At 40.3% G+C, this 19,773-nt stretch overlaps 1 protein-coding gene across 3 annotated transcripts in view; it reads left to right on the top strand.

Annotated features, from left to right (window-relative positions):
• The window catches only part of LOC111230717 (SLIT-ROBO Rho GTPase-activating protein 3-like), a 33,767-nt gene extending 14,851 nt beyond the window's left edge, over positions 1–18,916 (top strand). For 2 of the 3 annotated variants that reach the window (XM_022757543.1, XM_022757542.1), the window contains exons 7-24: positions 207–335; positions 616–837; positions 2,138–2,239; positions 2,435–2,620; positions 3,175–3,259; positions 3,774–3,801; positions 4,050–4,146; positions 5,542–5,602; positions 5,766–5,843; positions 6,792–6,920; positions 7,592–7,697; positions 7,864–8,091; positions 10,072–10,127; positions 10,570–10,741; positions 12,536–12,643; positions 12,899–13,006; positions 14,238–14,340; positions 16,319–18,916. In XM_022757543.1, coding sequence (XP_022613264.1) covers positions 207–335; positions 616–837; positions 2,138–2,239; positions 2,435–2,620; positions 3,175–3,259; positions 3,774–3,801; positions 4,050–4,146; positions 5,542–5,602; positions 5,766–5,843; positions 6,792–6,920; positions 7,592–7,697; positions 7,864–8,091; positions 10,072–10,127; positions 10,570–10,741; positions 12,536–12,643; positions 12,899–13,006; positions 14,238–14,340; positions 16,319–16,525 — 2,205 coding nt within the window. In that variant the 3' untranslated portion in view covers positions 16,526–18,916. Of the gene's footprint in view, positions 1–206; positions 336–615; positions 838–2,137; positions 2,240–2,434; positions 2,621–3,174; positions 3,260–3,773; positions 3,802–4,049; positions 4,147–4,657; positions 4,686–5,541; positions 5,603–5,765; positions 5,844–6,791; positions 6,921–7,591; positions 7,698–7,863; positions 8,092–10,071; positions 10,128–10,569; positions 10,742–12,535; positions 12,644–12,898; positions 13,007–14,237; positions 14,341–16,318 lie in introns of all 3 variants that reach the window. The other variant, XM_022757544.1, reaches the window with a different exon arrangement.
• Positions 18,917–19,773: the final 857 nt, after the last annotated feature.

Here is a 19,773-nt window from a genome sequence, read left to right as displayed (position 1 = left end):
TCTGAGTGTGTTTACGGGTATGAACGTCACAGTTTTATAGAAGCATACCTCCTTTACACATATGTTTTTGAGTAAGAAGGTGCAACACACATGATATCATAATGTGTTGTCATGGTCAACACATGGTGTTGTGTTCTAACATAAGTTATCTTACTTGTTTTTCGTTTTGTTTGTGTGTGTTTGTGTGTGTGTGTGTTTGTGCACAGAGGCACGGTCGAGTGCAGGAGACCCAGCTGAAATGCACAAAGGCTCGTAATGACTACCTGCTGAATCTAGCAGCATCCAATGCAGCTATGAACAAATACTACCTGCAGGACCTGAGCACTCTCATCGATGTAAGAAACATACAATTTCAGTTGTGTCATTGTTTGTGTGTTTATGAAACTGTGAAAGTGTTCGGTGGTTTTTCAGATAAGTTTTTGTGCCACTCTTTCCTGTTATTTTCTGAAGAAAAGCGTACCTTTTTTTTCTCACACACTACAACCACCACGTTATTTTTTCTAATTCTTTCTTTCTCCCTCTTCATCCCTTCCATCCCCATTTCCTCCTTCCCTTTTTCTCTCCCTCCTTCCATCCATCTTTTCCTCTGTCCTCTCCCTCCTTCCCTCCTGGCAGTGCTGCGACCTCGGTTTCCACCTGTCCGTGGAGAGGGTGATGAGGTGCTACCTGGCCAGTAGGTTGCGCATCCAGAAGACGGAGGAGACCGGGCTTAAGCAGCTGGAGGCAGCCGTGACATCTCTGGACCAGGGCGGAGACAGGGATGCGTTACTACAGCAACACGACGCCGCCTTCTGCCTCCCGTTCAGATTCAACTACCACCCACATGAGGGAGACCAGGTGAAGTCACTGTTGCCTACCTCCGGCACAGGTGTATGGTTTCTGTGGAAGTAACTTTTTGTTATATTCACAGGTGTAGTACCCATTGTCTAGTCAAAGACACAACATTGACACCATTTTGGTTTATTATGTAACTACTGCATAATTGTATGTTGTCTTTTTCGTGGCCATTTTGGTTGTCAACACTAACAAAAGTGTAAGGAACGGATGAAACAGTGTGTTTATGTGCTTTAAGCCGCTAACATTAGCATGTCTAGCTAACTAGCTTACTACCTACTGAATAACCTAGCATTTACTTCCAAAGCCAAAGGGCATATCGTCAGCTGACTATTTTATTATGTGGGGTTACATGTTACGTTGTGCTAGCCAAGATGTTACTATATGACAGTGTCGGCTAAGGTTAGCAGTTCTCTCCTGCTCTTTCTTTGGTTTGGGAAGTTTAGACTCAAGCAGCCTCAGCTAAACTCTTTAGCTAAGATAGCGTTAAGTTTCCCCAACTCATCGGCTAGCCCTCTTTGTTTTTCTGTAGTAGGCATCTGGTGCTGGCTTTTTGCCTGGGACATGTAGGTTTAACTTGAGTCTTTTAGCATTATATCATGTTTTGTCATCTTTAAAGAGAGTGAATTGTCAGCTGGAGACAGAGTTTTCAACCAATTCACAGAGTTAGCGTAATTTAGCTAACTAGCTACAGCTCATCAGCTGGAAATGAGCATCCTGCTTTTTCATGCCTCTGTATAAAATTAAAACCCCATTCAGAAATGACTGTTACTTTCAAAAGGTAATCTGCCTTGTTTTTCTGTGGTTGATTGGCAGGTTTGACCGACATAGCAACAGTAACTAAGAGGGGTGGGGTTTAGTTGCATCCATATTTCAGTGTGCAGAGTGTGCAGAGTCCTTATTTGAATGTTAGCCCTTATGCTTCTACATGACCCATGTATTACTTGCAGACCCTGTGGACTGTAGTTAACTTTACTTTGGATCAGTGGGTGAACTCTGTTCTGTGCAATTATGACCTGTACCCTGCTAAATTTACAATGGCAGCTATAGGTTTTTTTACACTGAAGTTCCTGTTGCTTAGTTTACATTTATTACATAGTGCATGCAAATTGTTCTTTAATTTATTTGTGTTTATAAAGTCGACTTAAACAAAGACTGAAGGAAAAAGTATTTTCACTGCGCCCATCACCCTCTGCTCCTCTCATCAAATAATAATCACCTTTCACTCTTCCAACAACATCCCATTGATTTGAATGTGAAGATGCCTCTTAGTGTTATATAATGTATTGTTTGTGTATTTCAGGTATGTGAAGTGAGTGCGGAGAGCCAAGTGAGGTACGAGCTGGAGACCAGGTTCCAGCAGCTCCAGTCTCGACTCGCTGCCGTTACCTTGGAAACGGAGGAGGTAAGCTAATTATTACCTCTACCTGTTTCCATAATGATCTGTCTGTCTGTCCCCATCTGTCTGTCCATCAGTCACTCACTCAGTGACAATGTCTTTACATTGTGTTACATTGAATAAAAAAATGCCTTCACAAAATATCTAATCAATTAAATAATGATGAATAAAAACAAATCAACCTTTCCTTCCCCTCCTCAGATCAGTAAAACACTTAAAGCCACACTCACAGCCCTGCTGGACAGCATGTGTGACAGTGACTGCAACCCCTCGCCCGATGTGCCCAGCGGCCTATCAAACGAGGCCCCTGGGGGAAGTACTGCCCCAAAACTTACCCTTGCCAAGCGTCGAGCCAATCAGCAGGAGACAGAGACCTATTATTTTACAGTGAGTCAATGCATAGGTCACAATCATTGCTTTTGATAGTTCCAACATTGGCTGTATATCAAAACAAAGATGTCCATCTCTGAAATGATGTGCATGTTTTAGTTTGTAGAATTACATTTTCTTACCTGAGTACAGTTGATCATTAATTGTGTTTTATGCTGGTATTGTCATTGTTTTTTTTTTCCTGAGGAGAATCTGAACACTATAAATCAGTGGTTCTCAAACTGTTTTACGCCAAGGACCCAAACTGACACAAATTAGACCGCTGACCGCCATTTGATAAGATTCTGCCCCAGGATCTCCCATCTGATAAGATTTTTGCTTTTAGTCATACGTTCTGTCATTGTGTTACTTATGGATGAATTATAGTGAAAATAAATGATTCCCCTTTATTTCTTGGGACCCCCAGGAGCCCCGTCAAGCACCCCTGGGGGTCCCCAGACACCACTCTGTGACCCACTGGTTTAAATCATGTTTGAGGAGCTTTTCCAACCTGACAAGGACTCAGTTGTTACCTACTTAATACATATGTTTGTTTTTGTTTTTTCTCTCAGAAAGTGAAGGAGTTCCTCACCAGCAGTTCTCTGACCTTCAAACTTCAAGCCAAACATGACCTTCTACAAGATGCCATACAGAAAGGTACTCTTCTTCTATAGTGTGAGATAATTGGTAGGGCCACTGGTTGAATCTGTGAAATGATACCTCTGCTAACTCTGATCACTGCAGAATTTCCAAAGTTCCACTCCACTGATATAACATTTAACTGATATAACACTGTCAGACTCACGCTGTACAGGATCAAAATCTATACAGCTGAACCAGAGATATTCTCTTTTCTTTTTTTTTTTTTTACTTCCTCTCATTCTTCTTCCTTTTTAAAACCTGCCTCAACCCAGCTTCAAGCCACTAACCTCAAGCAGAGAGAAGCGGGCTACAGAGTCACTTGAGGGCATTTATCAGACTTCACACAGCTCCCTCTGGAGTCAGAAAAGGCCTTTTGTCACATATGCAGTAGTACGCCTCAAGACCTGTACACAAAGTTTGATGCGCAAAATCGGTTCCCCTTTAATACTGCTGCACAGTCTTTGCACCAGGGCCCTAGAACAACCCTTGTGTACTCTCTCTGACTTGTTTGTCTGTCTCTTTCTTCCAGCTGAGGCCGTCGACAGTGACCCTTCCAGGTAAACAATGTATTTACACAGCCGAGAATAAAGAGAGTGTGACTGAGAGAGGCACAGAGACATGGAGAGAGCAGAGAGGACAAAGAGAAGAGGAAAGAGACTGACTGATCAAATTTAAACCAAAATGTTGATTTCTTTTTTCGGAGGGTGGAAATACTTAAAGTGTAACTAATCATAGCAATTAGATCTTGAGTATTAATACCCACGTGTAAAATGGCATCATGCATTTTATTTATTATATTTCCCAGAATGCAATGTGCTCGGTCAGTGCGTGTGCGGAAGTCCAGACCTGTTTCCCAATTCTGCCACACACTCTTCACCACAGACATAGTCTCCTACATACAGGTAACACTCATACACACACACATACAAATAAAACAGACCCTTGTGTTAACCTCCTTTTGATTTGCTTGCTGCACTGTGCTGCTCTTCAACCCTCCGAAAGGAAATTTTTGCAGACTCCTGTCACACTGATGCAGAAGAATATAGGGTGGGGGGGGGGGTCTTGCCAAAAAAGCACACACTAACCCTCCATCTTCCCAGTGTACTTACTGCCGCCTTCATGTGTATGGTCATGCTTATAGCTTACTGCTGGCTTTCTGTCCTTTCAGTCCATTCCCTCCTTTTATCTCTCCCTCTCTTGTGAAAGGGATTAAAACGCACTGGCCTCTTTGCTGCCTCCTCTCTCGACTCCTCTATTGAGTGTGTGTGTGTGTGTGTGTGTGTGTGTGTGTGTGCTTATGTGCGGCCTCTTCCCACTGCTTCCAAATCTTTATTCCCCCTTATTTCTCGCTCTCCCTTTTTCTAATCTCTGCTTTTTCTCTGTCTCCTCTCTGCTGTGCTTGGCTTGGTGCAGAAGAAGAAGGAGAATGTCTCGGACACAGGTACTGAAGCCCAGCTGTGACCTCTTATATACAGCAAGCAGGCCGGTGGGCTGTTGAAGACACTCTTTAACTGGAACATTTTTGAGCTTTAGCAACATCTACAGTTTAAAAACATAAAGGAATAGTGCAACATTTTTGAGAAATCTTTTTAGTTTTACAGCTGCTGTCTGTGATCCAGTCATCGTTATGTAACTCTGCACCGCTGAGCTGTCTGATAGTGGTGAAATACTATTTTAATCTTCCATGGGCAGCAGTCCTAGCAGTAGTTGACCAATATTTTTTAGACTCCCTGTATTTAAATTTCAGGCAAAATTAATTAATCAATACATGAGTCAGTACTTCTCCTCCAGAATTTTTTAAGATTTTATTTTACAAGTGCACAACTACCTTATTATTTCTTTGAACATTTCCTGGGCAGGACAGGTTACAATGAAAATACAGATAAATTTCACAACTTGAATGTTAAAAAGGTGTTTCCATTTCAATTTTGCAAAATACTACTTTATTGAATAGTTTGAAAAACCAAATTCACATTTCCATTGCTGATTTTTAAGATCGCATTTTCAAATGACGCATTTTGCAGGTTAATGGAAACGCATCAACCCCAAAAAAAAGTAATTTTATTGCCCACTCATTGGTATTCCCCTGCTCTGCTAACTCTGTTGATCTCCTCTTTCTATTTATTTGCTTTTTTCCTCACATAGTATCTTCCTTTACACATTCCTCCTCCCTGTCGTGGCGGTTATTTTCTATATCAACCTTGTCGTCCTATTTGTATCTGTATCACCATCCTCACTCTCCTTTCTGTCTCTAACACTCTCTTCTCCCCTCTTCTATAATCGTCTTTCTTCTCCAGAGCTCTGGGCAGCAGATTCCTGTGGTGGTTGAAAGCTGCATCCGTTTCATAAACCTTCACGGTGAGTCACTTTTTATGATGAACCACTAAGCCACGCTGAGAGAGCTTTGGACGCTGAGAATGAGTAGGTGGAAGTACTCGTTTGTGTATATGTATGAGGCATTTATGATCATTTAATGTAATATGAATGTGTGTGTGTGTGTGTTTGTGTGTGTGTGTGTCAGGCCTCCACCATGAAGGAATATTCAGAGTTCCCGGGTCACAGCGGGAGGTTAACCTCATTAGAGATGCATTTGAGAGAGGTAAGTGACCTCATCTTATAATAGTGTTTTCCTGCAAAATAAAGGTGAAGTGGAGCCACTGAAGCGGCATCACTTTTTCCTCTGGTGGAGAACAGGAAAATAAAATATATTTTTTAATTATGTTGTTGTCGAAACACATTTCCGTTTGTTGCATATTTTAACCACTCCAGTGGATTCATGTCAGTCAAAAAATGACCTCCAAACCATGTTTTAATTTTCTCAACCGGAGGAAGCCAGTAAAACCTCACACACTCAGAAAAGCTTTATAATTGTAAGAATCCTCAAAACATACTGGAAACACACAAAGTGCATGTGCAAAACTCGATTATTATTATTATTTTTAATTTCTTCTTCTAGTTATGTGGCCTGAGGTTTACGCCTGTTGACCCAATGAAACACAAAACTAACATCACAAATAGTGTGACTAATTACCTATCACAGTGAGTAAATACATCATCCATGACTTTAAAGCTGCAGTAATCAGTTTGCTGCAGCCAAAAATGAGGTTGTGAGAGCAGTAAGAGTTGTCCACAACAGTAATGCTGTGGTTTGTAGAACCAAAACAATGAGCTGAGAGCTCAGTAGCGCTGAGGGTTCTCAGGTGATGATTCTGTGGGTTTGTAACACTGTGAGGAAATCCTCTCATATGCAGGCAGTCATTTGATCCATTGTTACTATAGAAATACTGATTACAGTTAGTTTAAAGAAAAGGAATAAGTAATATAATGTGATTATGGATATAATAATGATCCCAATTATCTTTACTAGAAACTATAAATTCCCAATAATTTAAAATTTAGGAACACAATTTTACATCTTACAGGAGTGTCCTGTCATTTTCGACAGCTTAACTGTAGATACACCTTGTTGTTGCATGATAAACAGAACGTAATCTGTTGTTTGTACATTGGCATGTTCATCACACATGTCTGTTTTACCTCCCTGTAGGAGAGGATCCTCTGTCAGACAGTGAGTGTGACCTGGACTCTGTGGCCGGCGTGTTGAAGCTTTACTTCAGGGGCCTTGAGCCTCCTCTCTTCCCTTACGACAGCTACTCTCAGCTTCTGGAGTGTGTCCGTAAGAAACTCCCCTCCTCCTTATGTAACTTCCAAATCTGTGTGTGTGTTTCTGATTTCACTTGGGTTTTCACATCTGCTTTCAGTTACTTTTTCAGTTTATTTATATAAATATAATCTGGTTTCCAGGTTCTTACTGAACCTTGGTAAAGCTCGCTCTTGCCCTCATGCACAGTAGAATGTGGGTAAATTCTTTTGCATGTTAATAAATCTGCTAATTTTAACGTGGCTTTGTGCAGCTACATACTTGCTGCACCACCACTGATCTTTCACACATCAGTGGTTGTGCATCAGTTTGTGAAATTCTCCCTTACAAATAGGCTACATGTACTGTTGATGCAAGGTGGTGCAACTTCTGCTCTCTTTCCTGGTGCATCTCACTGTCTTGTTTGCTCTCTGTTGTTATCTCTTTCACTGTCTCCTTTTATCATTACTGTTATTCCTTTAGGCATGTACCCAGATCTGTTTTCCAAAGCAGAAACTCTGAGTCACAATTTGCACAGATAACGAAAGTTGTGAACCTGCCTGCAGGTCGTTTACGTCCCATAAATATTCAGATTAACTGGCAGTGGCCTAACAAATCAACCCACCCCTCACTTCAAAAGTCTAAGTATTTGTCACAATATTTCTTTAAGTCTTGCTGTATTTCTCTTTCCTTTCTGTCATGATCAGAAATCGAGGGAGAGACAGAGAAAGCTGCCCAGATTAAAGTGATTGTCTCCACCTTCCCACGGCCTCTCCTCGTCGTGATGCGTTACCTTTTCGCTTTCCTCAATCAGTAAGCCACAACACAACCCCGTGTGGGATATTCTTTTACTTCTACCATCTGCTAAGGTCATAAAATTTTACAACCATGTCAAAAATAAAATTGTGTGTGTGTGTGTGTGTGTGTGTGTGCATGCGTGCTTGCGTGCGTGCGTGCTTGCGTGTGTGTGTTTTTCCAGTGTGTCTCAGTACAGTGATGAGAACATGATGCAGCCGTACAACCTGGCCGTTTGCTTCGGCCCGAGTCTGCTGAGGGGAGTGGATTCTGATGACGCTGTTGCTAGGCAGCCACAGGTTAATGACCTCGTCAAAACTATGATCCTCCAACACGACATCATTTTCCCCGGCCAATCAGAACTGCCAGGCCCCGTCTACGAGAAGCACATGACTCTGGAGCAGGAGTACTGGTGAGAGATGAGTCGTCGCTGACATAAATGTTGCATTAGTTGTGATGAAATGCTGTTAACATCAATATATAATTGTTGCAAAGATGAGTCAGAAGATGTGGAGCTTTGAAACTGACAAAATGTAATAAGAGGTTATCAGACAAGTCAGAAGTATAACTGACTACATCAAAAAATAATATTGATTGTTAAATAAATAAATGGAGCATAAAGCGATGGCCTCTGACTTGTAATTGGAGATATCAGGAGTTTCTGTCTCCAACCTGGTGAAAAGAGCTACAAACATGGCAGCAATCTGCCAGTGGTGATGTGTTTGTAATTAAGTCAGTCAAGTTTATAGAAGGTAGTTTGTTTGTATCTGGTTTCACTTGGTAATGAACTGCTACAGATACATAACACAACAAAAAGAAGCTAATTTAGACTGTTTATCTGGTGTGACTACAAAGTTAGCATTAGGGCTAACTAGCTTGGAATAATACTTGAACACTCCCAAGTCAGAATAAGATGTGTTTTTCTTCTCCCCATTCTGACAACATTGTGTGAAAGCAGCAGTAGCTAAGGCTTTTTACCTGGCAAGACGCCACGAGCAATGTTAGCCTGCTCACACCATTTTGGACCTTTTAATTTCTTTTATCTACTAATAGAAGCAGGGGAAAAATTAGAGAGCTTTTTGTTGTTTTACCAACTAACTGGAGAAAAGGGAGGGAAAAGTATAAAGCCTTTTCTACCCTAATTATTTAACTGAATTAATAATTGGTGCATTTGGTTGGCACTATAATTTTAATTCATCTGATAACATTTTACTACATTTTGTAATTTTTGTGCGCTTGGTATGAAAATGGTGTTGATGCATTTGGTCAAATCTGGTTGGATTAAAGGTTTAAGCACAAAAACCATCTCAGTGTAGTTTTACATCTCCTCTGTCAGGCTTCTCTCCGAAGCTCTAGCAACAACAGGTCGGTGAGCCAATCACATGAGAGGCTCAGAGGCTCTCTTCTGATTGGCTCACTGTTTTCTGAGTGATTGAATGAAAACATAACAGATTTCAGGTAAACACTCAGAGAAACCAAATCCTAATAGGTTGGATGGTGGGTGCGGGTGGGGCCAGGTTTGGGGAAAGGCTGAGTGTAGTGGGTGTTTCGTTGTGACATCACAAAGTTACAGAAGTCCTAACGGCTCGTTTTAAGGCTCCCGCTCTGAATACAGGCTGTGTGCATTTCTCTGTGGACTGAGGCTTTGATACTTTCACAGTATTAATATAGAAGCTAGACCTGATCTATAATCAAAAAAGACATGGAAAACTCACTTTATAAAATATGGGACCTTTGATTCACCATGAATATCAAGCTGGCCTCTGTTATTTTTGTTTGAACATAATATAACCTGTGTTCTGAAAAACCACGTTGACTTATTTCTGTCCTCTGACGACTTGTAGTAAATGAATGACTGAGCTACAGCCTGGCTTACATGTTAGAGTTCAATACTCTGTCGGTTCCAAGTATGTAGAGCAGCTTCCTCTCAGCCCCCTTTTTATGGCTCATCCTCTTGAAACAGAATTTCATGCCACACCAAAGGCATTTCTGTGCAGCTCGAAATGCTTTGTGTAAAAACCGCTTAATACTATTAAGCTGATTGCTCACTGAAATTGAACACAAGCCTCCAGCCTATCGACAGTGTCCATGGAAACCTCTAACACCCCCAAATCAGCTTTTAAGGAATTCAATAAAACTCTGTTCTCCTCCTGAACATTTATAAAATGCACTTTTTGACACATGACAGAGCGTTATCAGTGATTTGGCTTCTTGTTTTCTGCAGATTTGAGGGTCATTTGGAAAGTCTCACAGCGGTATTACTCATTACTCATCTAGTGTGAAATTGCACAAGTGAAGTGGGGAATTGTTTTATAGAAAGAAATAGTTTGCTATGACAGTTGGTGCGTGAGGAACTGTGCATGACCACCGACTTTCATTTTTCTGTCTGCAGTGAACCAATCACAGAGGAGGGAGACGGAGAGACTGAGCATCTGCCCAGTGAGGATGGTGAGTGCATACAGTACACACACACACACACACACTCACACACTCACACACATGTTGTTACAGGTCACTGGGGAAATGAAATAGACTTGCGATCATTTACCATAACCATAACCAATACTTGCCTACCTCTAAATTTAACATAGCCCAAACATCACCCACTGACCCATAAATCAGCTTCTTCCCAATTGGGGACACAGATTTTGTCCCCAGTTGGGCAAACTGTCCCCATTTGACTGGTCTTTCGTCTTAAATTTGTGCTTCACCATTTGCTTCACTCACCACACATACATAAACACTAACTTATCCCCATTTAGATTCTGAATAACCTTTTAAATCCTGTTTCATATTCACACATGAATCATATGAATAACATTCATTTTAAAAAAAAGATGCATTTTGATGAGATGATAATCAGGCTGTGTGTGTGCATGTGTGTGTACAGAGTGGGAAGCAGTAGCTATGTTTGACTACGTGGCGAGATCTCCAGCAGAGCTGTCGTTCAAGCAGGGAGAGCTTCTCGTCCTTCACAGCAAGGCCTCCTGTGATTGGTGGAGAGGTGAAGCGGGAGGGGTTAAGGGCCTCATCCCTCACAAGTACATCAGCGTGCTGGAAGCGTGAGTTACATTTCTACCTTTGTACAATAGTCAAGATCATCTGCCCTGATGACTTTACTGTACTTTAAATGGATCTTGGAGCCTCTTTCCCAGTTTGAACTGAATAGAACTTGTTCTATTTACTTTCTAATTGTTTTACCAAATTGCTTGTATTTGCCACGAACGCCATGTCCTGCTGAGGTGTTGTAAGGAGTAAGCCCTAACTAAGGATGGTTACAAGGCTAAATATGCAGAACAGAAACAGTTTGATTTTCTGTCCGTGTGAGAACACAAATACACAACAAAATGTATTTTGCAAATAATTTACATGCTTTTCATACACATAGATATAACATATAATATTATGGGAAATACGCTGATTTTTCTTACTTTAAGTTAGATGAGGAAATCGATGCCACTCTCATGTCTGTCTGCCTAAATGTGACATTACAACCAGGAGACGGTTAGCTAATTTTAGCATAAACATTGGAAGCAGGGGGGAAACAGCTAGCCTGGCTTACAGAAGTATAATCCACCCACCAGCACCTGTAAAGCTCACTAACTAACACATCCAGAAACTGAGGTGTAGAAATGGCAATGAATGGGTTTACGCAGGATTAAGTGCCTGGCTTCTTGATGGGGGTGACATCTGGGAGTCACTGCTCTGGGATAGGAAATAGTTTTCTACATAACTCCTAATAAAACTACAAAATGTATTATTTACACTGCTGGTAAATTTAATTTTGATTAATGAGCTTTAGAGGTGTTTTGGTTGGGGTTTTTTTGCCTTTGGATCTTTGTTTCCCTCTGTTTCCAGTCTTTATGCTAAGCTAAGCTAAGCTAACTCTGCTGCTGGCTGTAGCTTCATATTTATCAGGTGTGGGAGGTTTGGCATCAATCTTCTTTAACTCCAAAAATGTCAAACTGTTCCTTCAAATCGATATTAATTCTTCATTTTCTGACATGTTGAAAATAAGCAATAAACATCACCGATACTAAAATCACCTGATAAAATGTGCAGTTCTGCAGCAGGTAGGATTTCTGCTACGGCAGCTAACATGTGCCAGTTTGTGTCCAGGTTCACAGCAGTTAGAAATAGCAGCTACTGGAGCAAACACTGGAAAATCAGACTTATAAAGAAATGCTGTATCTGAGCTCTCAGACGTGTGTGTGTGTGTGTGTGTGTGTGTGTGTGTGTGTGTGTGTGTGTGTGTGTGTGTGTGTGTGTGTGTGTGTGTGTGTGTGTGGTCGGGTGCCATGGTTTTAAAGTTTTTGGAAGCAGAGAGAATCAGAGAAAAGTATTTGAACGTTCGTTTTCTGTTCTTGTGTGTAGGTGTTTGAACTGCATATCTAATTCACATTTCCTTATACTCTTCCACAGTTAACTCTGGCCATAGTCATATGTGATACAGATAAAGTACAGCCTGTATTCAAAGAGGATGGACTAAATAACATACAATACCATACAATATTGAACAATAGAACTCAGCTGCCATGGTCTCAAAAATTGCCATGAATTTGAATTAACATTGACACAGACTCAACAGTTTTAGAGAGGTAGTACTTTTGTTTTTATATTGTAAGGACTTTGGATTATTTTGTCCACCTTTTTTCTTTTTTACAAAAGATTCCATATAAAAAAATCTGGTGACACTATTTTACTCTTGCTTCTGCTTCTTCTCCCTCCTGAAATTATTTTGTCACTAAGTCTTTATCTCATATTCTCATATTTAAACTTGTACTGGTTGTACTTTCTGTAATGAAATATACGCTTAATATATCTTCTCTCTCTTCTCTCTTCTATTCCTCCCTCAGGTCAGAGCGAGGGAAAAGAGAGGAAGGAGGAGGAGGAGGAGGAGGAGGAGGAGGAGGAAGCACTGGAAACCTGTCAGCAGAAGATCCACAGACTGAGAACACAACTCGGTATACACACACACACACACACGCACACACGCACACACACACACACACACACACACACACACACACACACACACACACATAATCAAATCCACATTGCGATATATGAATATATTCATATCAACAAACACATGTAGCATTAGATACTAAAAAACTAGTCTTATACTTCCATATTATTTCACACAGTTAAACGGACAAACTGACACACATGAATGCACACAACACAAAGTTACTGAGTCTCTGTGTGTGTCCTGACAGGATGCGGGTGAACAGCGACAGCGCTTCGTTGCCTGGAAGACAGAGAGGGAGTGAAGGGAGCCCAAGTCGAAAGCCGCCGACCTCCCCCGCCACACGACACCTGCCAGTGTAAGACTGACACACACCTCAGACACAATGCATATTGCATGCATGTGCTGTATGACATATGAAAATACTTCATGCTTGACGCATCACTGAAATACACAGAGGTTTATATCCTCTTGAGATACAGGGGATGAATATTATTCACATGGAAGGGAAATAACGATGGATTGATAACAATGGATGATATAGTTATGTGTATCACCTGACTCTGCAGCCCTGCTCTGCACTGTGCAGGTGTTTAGTGTCTTTCAGCTCATTGTTTTGGTAACTTTTACTGTTGTGGTTCGCTCTCAGCGCTCTCATAAGTGTCGTTGTGTGTCAGTTGACCACCGCCCCTTTGCTCAACTGTATAACTGTCCCCCTGCCCTTCACTGCGGGTCAGTCTATTGCCACAGATCCATTCTGTGTCAACTGAGCTGAAACCCAATCCCTTTAAAAAGTGTAAACCTCGGGCTCTCTGTCGGTCTTTGCTGCCATATTATTTTTATTACCGACACGCAATGAATGTTGGGATAGGCTGGGCCAAGAAGGATCCACCTGTTGGAGCCCCGGGAAAAGAAGGCAGCATTTCTCTGCCACATTTGAAGGAGCCTTGGTAATGGGACAGCCTGGTCACGCTGCTGTGATGCAGTCGGTCTTCAAATGCAGCCTCTGAAGGGTGCCGCCCCTGAATTGGGACACAACTAGATATTTCCCTCAGAAGTTCGTCGAAGTCAAAGGTTAACCAAAAAGGAGATTGAATATCCGACCGCTGCTCTGTAACTGCTTATCCAGCAAGTTCACCATGCTGTATCACATCACTTTATAAGGTGATAACATGTCAGTGTTGTGTTTACAGCTTGTTTCCACTGCCCCCAAGTGGCCGGAAAATCTTTTATTGCATGTTTAAAATGAAAGTAATACATCATGGCTCCATACCAGAGACACCAGCTTGTGAAAGCTCTTACAAACACTCCTGTACATGGCATCAGTATTGTTAATGGAGGGATTAGTCGTGGTGTTCGCAAGTGCTATTTGGCTGCGAAAGGGGAAAAACTGGAGTAAAGAGAGTCTGGTCTGCATTTCAATTATGAAACAGTTGCTATGATCAAACTCTCAAACTTCAGTGTGAGTGAGTAGATGATGAAAAACGTCTCTCGCCAAAATATGAAACAGATATCAGCAGAAATCAGCACCCTTCTTTATCTTTATATCAACCTATCTCATCTCTAATCGCCTTCTAACTGTGTTTCAGGTCTCAGGAGAGAAGACACACTCTGGACACTGTGAGACAGGGAGGCTTCAGACCCCCAGACAGACCTCCATTTGGCCAGGCTGACAGAGCACCAGTCGACAAGGTTAGTAGTTCATCCTATTAGACCATTTCTTTTAAATCAAATGTCACAAAATAAAGCAAAACAACAAAGGATACTTGAAATGTAGTCATTTATGGCAGACCTTCTGCCTGTGAGGACCTGGAACCCACTCACTTGGAGTTCATTACATTTCTTTCAGTAATACATCATGGCTGTGCTGTGAAAAGCAGGTTTGCTTTAGTTTTCTAACAACTTTGCTGAATAAAAGACAAAGCCGTCACAGCTGCAACATGGAGTGATCTGAAAAAAACTTTTTCTCTTTAAACTGTCTTGGAACAGGGCTTTGAGATGGTGTTCAGATAATATTGTAAACGTCTTACTGTGCTATCTCATAAGCTAATTTGGCGGTGTTACCCTGCTTGCTACAAAGCTACCTAAGATTTCTCAGAAGTCTCACCAGTTTGTTCTGGTTAAATGTGCTGATACTGCTGAAGATACATCCTGTTTTCCACTGACAGCAGCTAAATCTGTAGTATTTATGCTCAGTGACCAGAAATATATGGATATTACTTCTTTAGAAATCCCCTTTCCCTCCCATTTGTGTGTGTGTTGCTGCATAAACAGACACTTCGCTAAGATGAAGTTGAATCAATCAATTAAGAACTGACTTAAAATGTGATCTAACAGACTTTGGTGGGTGCTGGGAGCGTAACTTTGAGCATTGCCAAGACTTTACAGTTCCTGGCCAGCAATTTTGGATGCTGACAACAAAAGAACAAGGATATAAGAATATATTTGATATGTGATGTTGTAGATAATCCGGGGAACTTTCTTGACTGATTCTCTCTTTATGAGGTATAAACACAGGGTGGCTTTTCTGTTCATAGTAAAGACCTTTGGGCTAGGCTCAGACACATGAGCACAGGACTGGAGATGAATGGAAAAAAAAGCTTTATAATAAGCTCCAGTTTCAACTAGAGCACCACATCATTTCCCCCGCTGGCTTGAATAAAGGTTCAGGGACATTCAGCTGGCAGAACTACAGTATTACAGCATGTTGCGATAGATTGTGCTCAGTTTTCACAATAGAGGTTCAGTTTGCAAAACTCTGCAGCAGACTAACTAACACATCATGCAATGGGTTTATCAGAGCATCACAGCTTTGTGTATGTTTAGCACTCAACTGTAATCATTGCTGCATGTTAGAATAAAATGATCTTTATCAAATAATGCTGTCAAACTGTCATTTCCTTAAGATTATACAAGTAGCACTGTTAAAAAAATGTGTAATTTAGGCAGAAGTCAGAACTTTAAATGATGTACAGTAAGAATAACTTTTGAAAACACAAATTTTCTTCATTGAATCTGTGTTGCTGTAAATACAGATGATAAGTCTGACTTTATATTAGATTTTTTCCTGTTCTGTATCAACCATAATGTTCCAATTACTTGCAAGTTTAATGCTCTAATACAAAGTAAACTACAGTAATCCTTCAATGCATAAAACATTTGCACTACTGTTACAGACACTTAATACATTGCAACATATTAACACTAATAAAAAAAAAAGGTTGAGAAGTGATAATCCAAATACAAAGCTGCTTATCTTGGTGACGACGTTAAAAAAAGGAGAGCTGCTTACAAACACATTGAAATGCATTGATTCAGTGATCTGTATTTTAAGCAGTGAAATATGTTGTAATATGAAGAGTCTATGTTGTAAAAACTGATTGTGATTCAGTGTTTTTCGCTTTTTCTGCAAGTTTCGCAATCTGTGTTTAAAAGTGAAGATTTAGCAAGTCAGTTTGGCTCTTTGCACATTAAAACATTATCCTGAAAAATGAGCTAACGCAATTGTAAAACAGTTTAATACGTGTAGATGAGTGCACTGATTTCAGAACACACCTGAACATCAGGTCAGGTTCAGTCAGGAGGAGTCATCTAGGTCAGGCTTTACATTTTAATTATCTTCCGCGTGTCTCTCCCTTGATGTTTGCTGTTCCTCCTCTTGCTCTCTCAGGAGATGATCAGCCGTCAGATGAACTCAGTGTTCAAGGAGCTCCTGTCACGGCAGCCTCCTCTCCAGGCGTCCGCCCTCGCCACCCCTGCTGCCCCTGCTCCCCCTGCTCCCTCCTCTTCCTCTTCTGCTCTTCCTCAAGCTGCCCCCGCTGCCAAAAAAGTAGGATTCGGCCTCAGAGGACGGGCCCTTTTCCGACCGATGGACTGAGAGAGAGGAGAGGATGACTGGAATCACTGATTTATTGTTCAACGACGATGATGATGATAATGATAATGATAATGATAATGATAACGATAACGATGATGATTACACTGATGACAATGATGCATTTGGTGAAGATATTGATTTATTTTTTCGACACGTGTATAATATTTGCGTCTCTGCCATCTCATAGTGCCACTAGTCTCGGTGCCGTGTTACTGTACGTCCAGTGTGTCTGTTTTCCAGCTGGTTTTTATGTTCTGGTCTCTTTTTGTTCTCCAGGCTTTTGCAATTTTTTGGAGAATCAGGGATGTGACATCACCAGTGATATCACCAGATTGACTTTTAGAAGTGGTCGCCATGATGCTTACATCAAAAATAACAAAAGACTTATGCTGCCCCCTAGTGGCAGGTCTGAGACCAGCTCTCCTTATGATGTTTTCTTTATTTTAAATAACAAAGCTGATCTGGGGCCTGTGTCTAGGAGTGCCTTTACATCTTATTATCTTATTCTTCTTCACCTTTATTTCACTTGAAAAGACCTGATAGGTTTAAACTCTTCATATTATGTTTAAAAATGTGATCCAGAAAGATGTTTATGGAACCCTGAAGTGTTCAATATTAAATAAATAAGACATTATACAATGAAGAATCATATGAATAACTTGTGTAAAATATATATTGACCAAAAATTGTTGAATAACTAAGGAAATTGTTCCAATTTAACTCATCATTCATTTACATAATAATATCTTATAGGATATCATTTTTATGTAATTACTAATATGTGTATTTTAAAACGCCCTTTCTCAAATGTCAGGTTGTATTTCATACCGGAATTTTTCCCAATAACAGTTTTATTTCATGTTACATTTTGTTTAATAATGTCACTTTTCATAACAGTGGTGTTGTCACCTTCATACATCCCCAGCTCAACTGTTACTACCAAATTTAGCCAGTTAGCACTTGCTAGCTAGGGTAACAATACCAACAGCATTATAAATAAACAGAGGATGTTGCTTTAAATAAACACAGTACGCAAACCCAGAAGCTAAACCTCTTTTAGCTAATGCTACCTATCTAGCCGGCTAACAGCTATTGCTAGCTTTTTAATTAGCATCAAACTAAAGAACTTATGATAGCAATGTTATTCAGCTATCTAGCAAACAAAAGTGGCAGAAGTAACTCTGGATTAACCAGCTAATCTTAGCTGCTACCATTAACAATGGTTCTTCACTTGGATTAATCCAAGATAGTTAGCAAGCAAGGTAGGTAGCATGTGAAGCCTTGCTAAGATAAGGCTTAAAAACTAAGACATGGGGGGAGATGTTCGTTTCTCTGTCTGTACTGTTTTTATTTACTGTAGCAGCTAGTTTTTTGTTCTTTTCAGAATTACTTTCACTTCGTCGTTGCTCTAAGTAACAGAAGCTAACTGGCTAACTGATAGCAGTTGTTGAGCTTGCTAACTCAAAGATCGGGGATTTATGTGATTTGCTAAAAGGTAAGAGCATGGTGATAACATAACTGTTATGAAAAATGGTAGCATTCAATAAAAAGTGGCATGAAAGTGTTACTAAAGAAAATATGTTTATAAAATAAAATCTGACTTTTCATTTTGAAATAAATATTTCTATTATGAAATAAAAATGAACTCCTATCAAAAATATTGTAATGAGAAGAATAATGAGTTCAGTTTGAATAATGGCTTAAATTATTTCACAAGTTATTAGTGTTTTTTAATTTAATATTTATTTATTTATGTATTTAATACTGAACACTGTGAGGCTCCATAGATTACTGAGAAAACTGTAAGCAGTGAGGTCAGTATTTAATAGCAGCATGCAGTGTTAGCACACAGACACAGATGAAACACACATTCCCCTTAATATGTGACACATGGCCTGATGCGCAGGCCAACTCTCAGGGCTTTTGCAGAGTTAGAGACTGGCTAACTCAGGTTTGGCTTTGAAGGAATAAGTAAGAGATTTTTTTTCCACTCAGGGCTTTGGTTGACTTACTCTTCAACTGGAAACTGTGCCCTAGCCTCAAGAGCCAAAATGGCCCCCGTATCAGAGAGGATTAAATGATTTCCTCTGGTTTAAACTGTGAATGCAACGGCGACATTTCGGAGCCACAATCGAAACTCTTGTCTCATTCATCCACACATTTTGGCCCCCCTGACTATATATCTAGCACCATCCACAGGTCCCATCCAAATGTATGTTTCAGGATTTTTGCAGTGAGGTGTGCAATTCCTTTGACTCCAAAAGCATTGGAAATGTTTTTATGTATGGCATCTCCCCTCTGTTGTGTTTCAGTATTGGAAACATAGAAGCAGAATCATTTTTTTAAATACTGATTCTTCTTCTATGATTAAAAACACCCTGTTATTCTGGATCACTGTTTGATGATGTCACTAAATTTACTGTGTCCAATTGTATATGTGGTAAAAAAAAAAAAAAAATGAATACAATAAAGACAATAAAGTGATGAATGATTAAGAGGTTGTCAGTGTACTTTAACTGCTTAAAAGTTTGTCAGGTCCTAAAACTAATAGTAAAATAATGCAATATTCAGTCGTCACTGAGTCCGTAAACTGTCCAGCACTGAAATTGGCAATAAATAGTAGAAACATTACTGTCAAATTGGCACAATCAGAGCAAAGTGCGGCTCCATCTGCAGAGCTTGATTAAAGTTAAAGGCAAACCAACTCAGTCATGAATGTTACTACGGCTAAACTGGATAAGGTGAGGATTTTAAGGGGGTTAATCTGAACGTGAACAGTTATCTCTCAGAGCTGGTGCGTTCATACCAAGACACTTCAGTCCATCACTAGATGTGACTTGGAACAGCCTGTGCCGTTTATTGAGTCCTGATCTTAATTGATATCAACAAGTGCACTGTTGCAGTGTTGAACCAAAGTGGCTGCGTCGTCATGTGATCCTCAGCATGTGAGTCAGGAGCCTCTGAGGGGTCTTTTCTCTCATCTTTGCTTCTTTCTCACAAAATAATAGAAAGTTATCCCTCTTCAAATGAAACAGTCTGAGAAGAGAACATCACTATTTGGTTGAACTGCTCAAAACTTGCAATGTAACCTGTGTCAAGGCCAAGGGGTCATAAAGACACATAGCTTTGTTTTGAAGGGTCATAAACCAAAAAGGATAGGAACCTTTAGGGAACGTTAATCCTGACGCTTTATTCTCAAGGAATGCATTGTGGTTAAGATCTAGTGGCAACTATATAGAACCTTAAAA

Source organism: Seriola dumerili, unplaced genomic scaffold (genome assembly GCF_002260705.1).
Source record: "Seriola dumerili isolate Sdu_G_001 unplaced genomic scaffold, Sdu_1.0 BDQW01000283.1, whole genome shotgun sequence".
Lineage (NCBI taxonomy): Eukaryota > Metazoa > Chordata > Actinopteri > Carangiformes > Carangidae > Seriola > Seriola dumerili.
The sequence above is the reverse complement of the archived record's forward strand: the minus strand, read 5'-3'. Positions and strand labels throughout refer to the sequence as shown.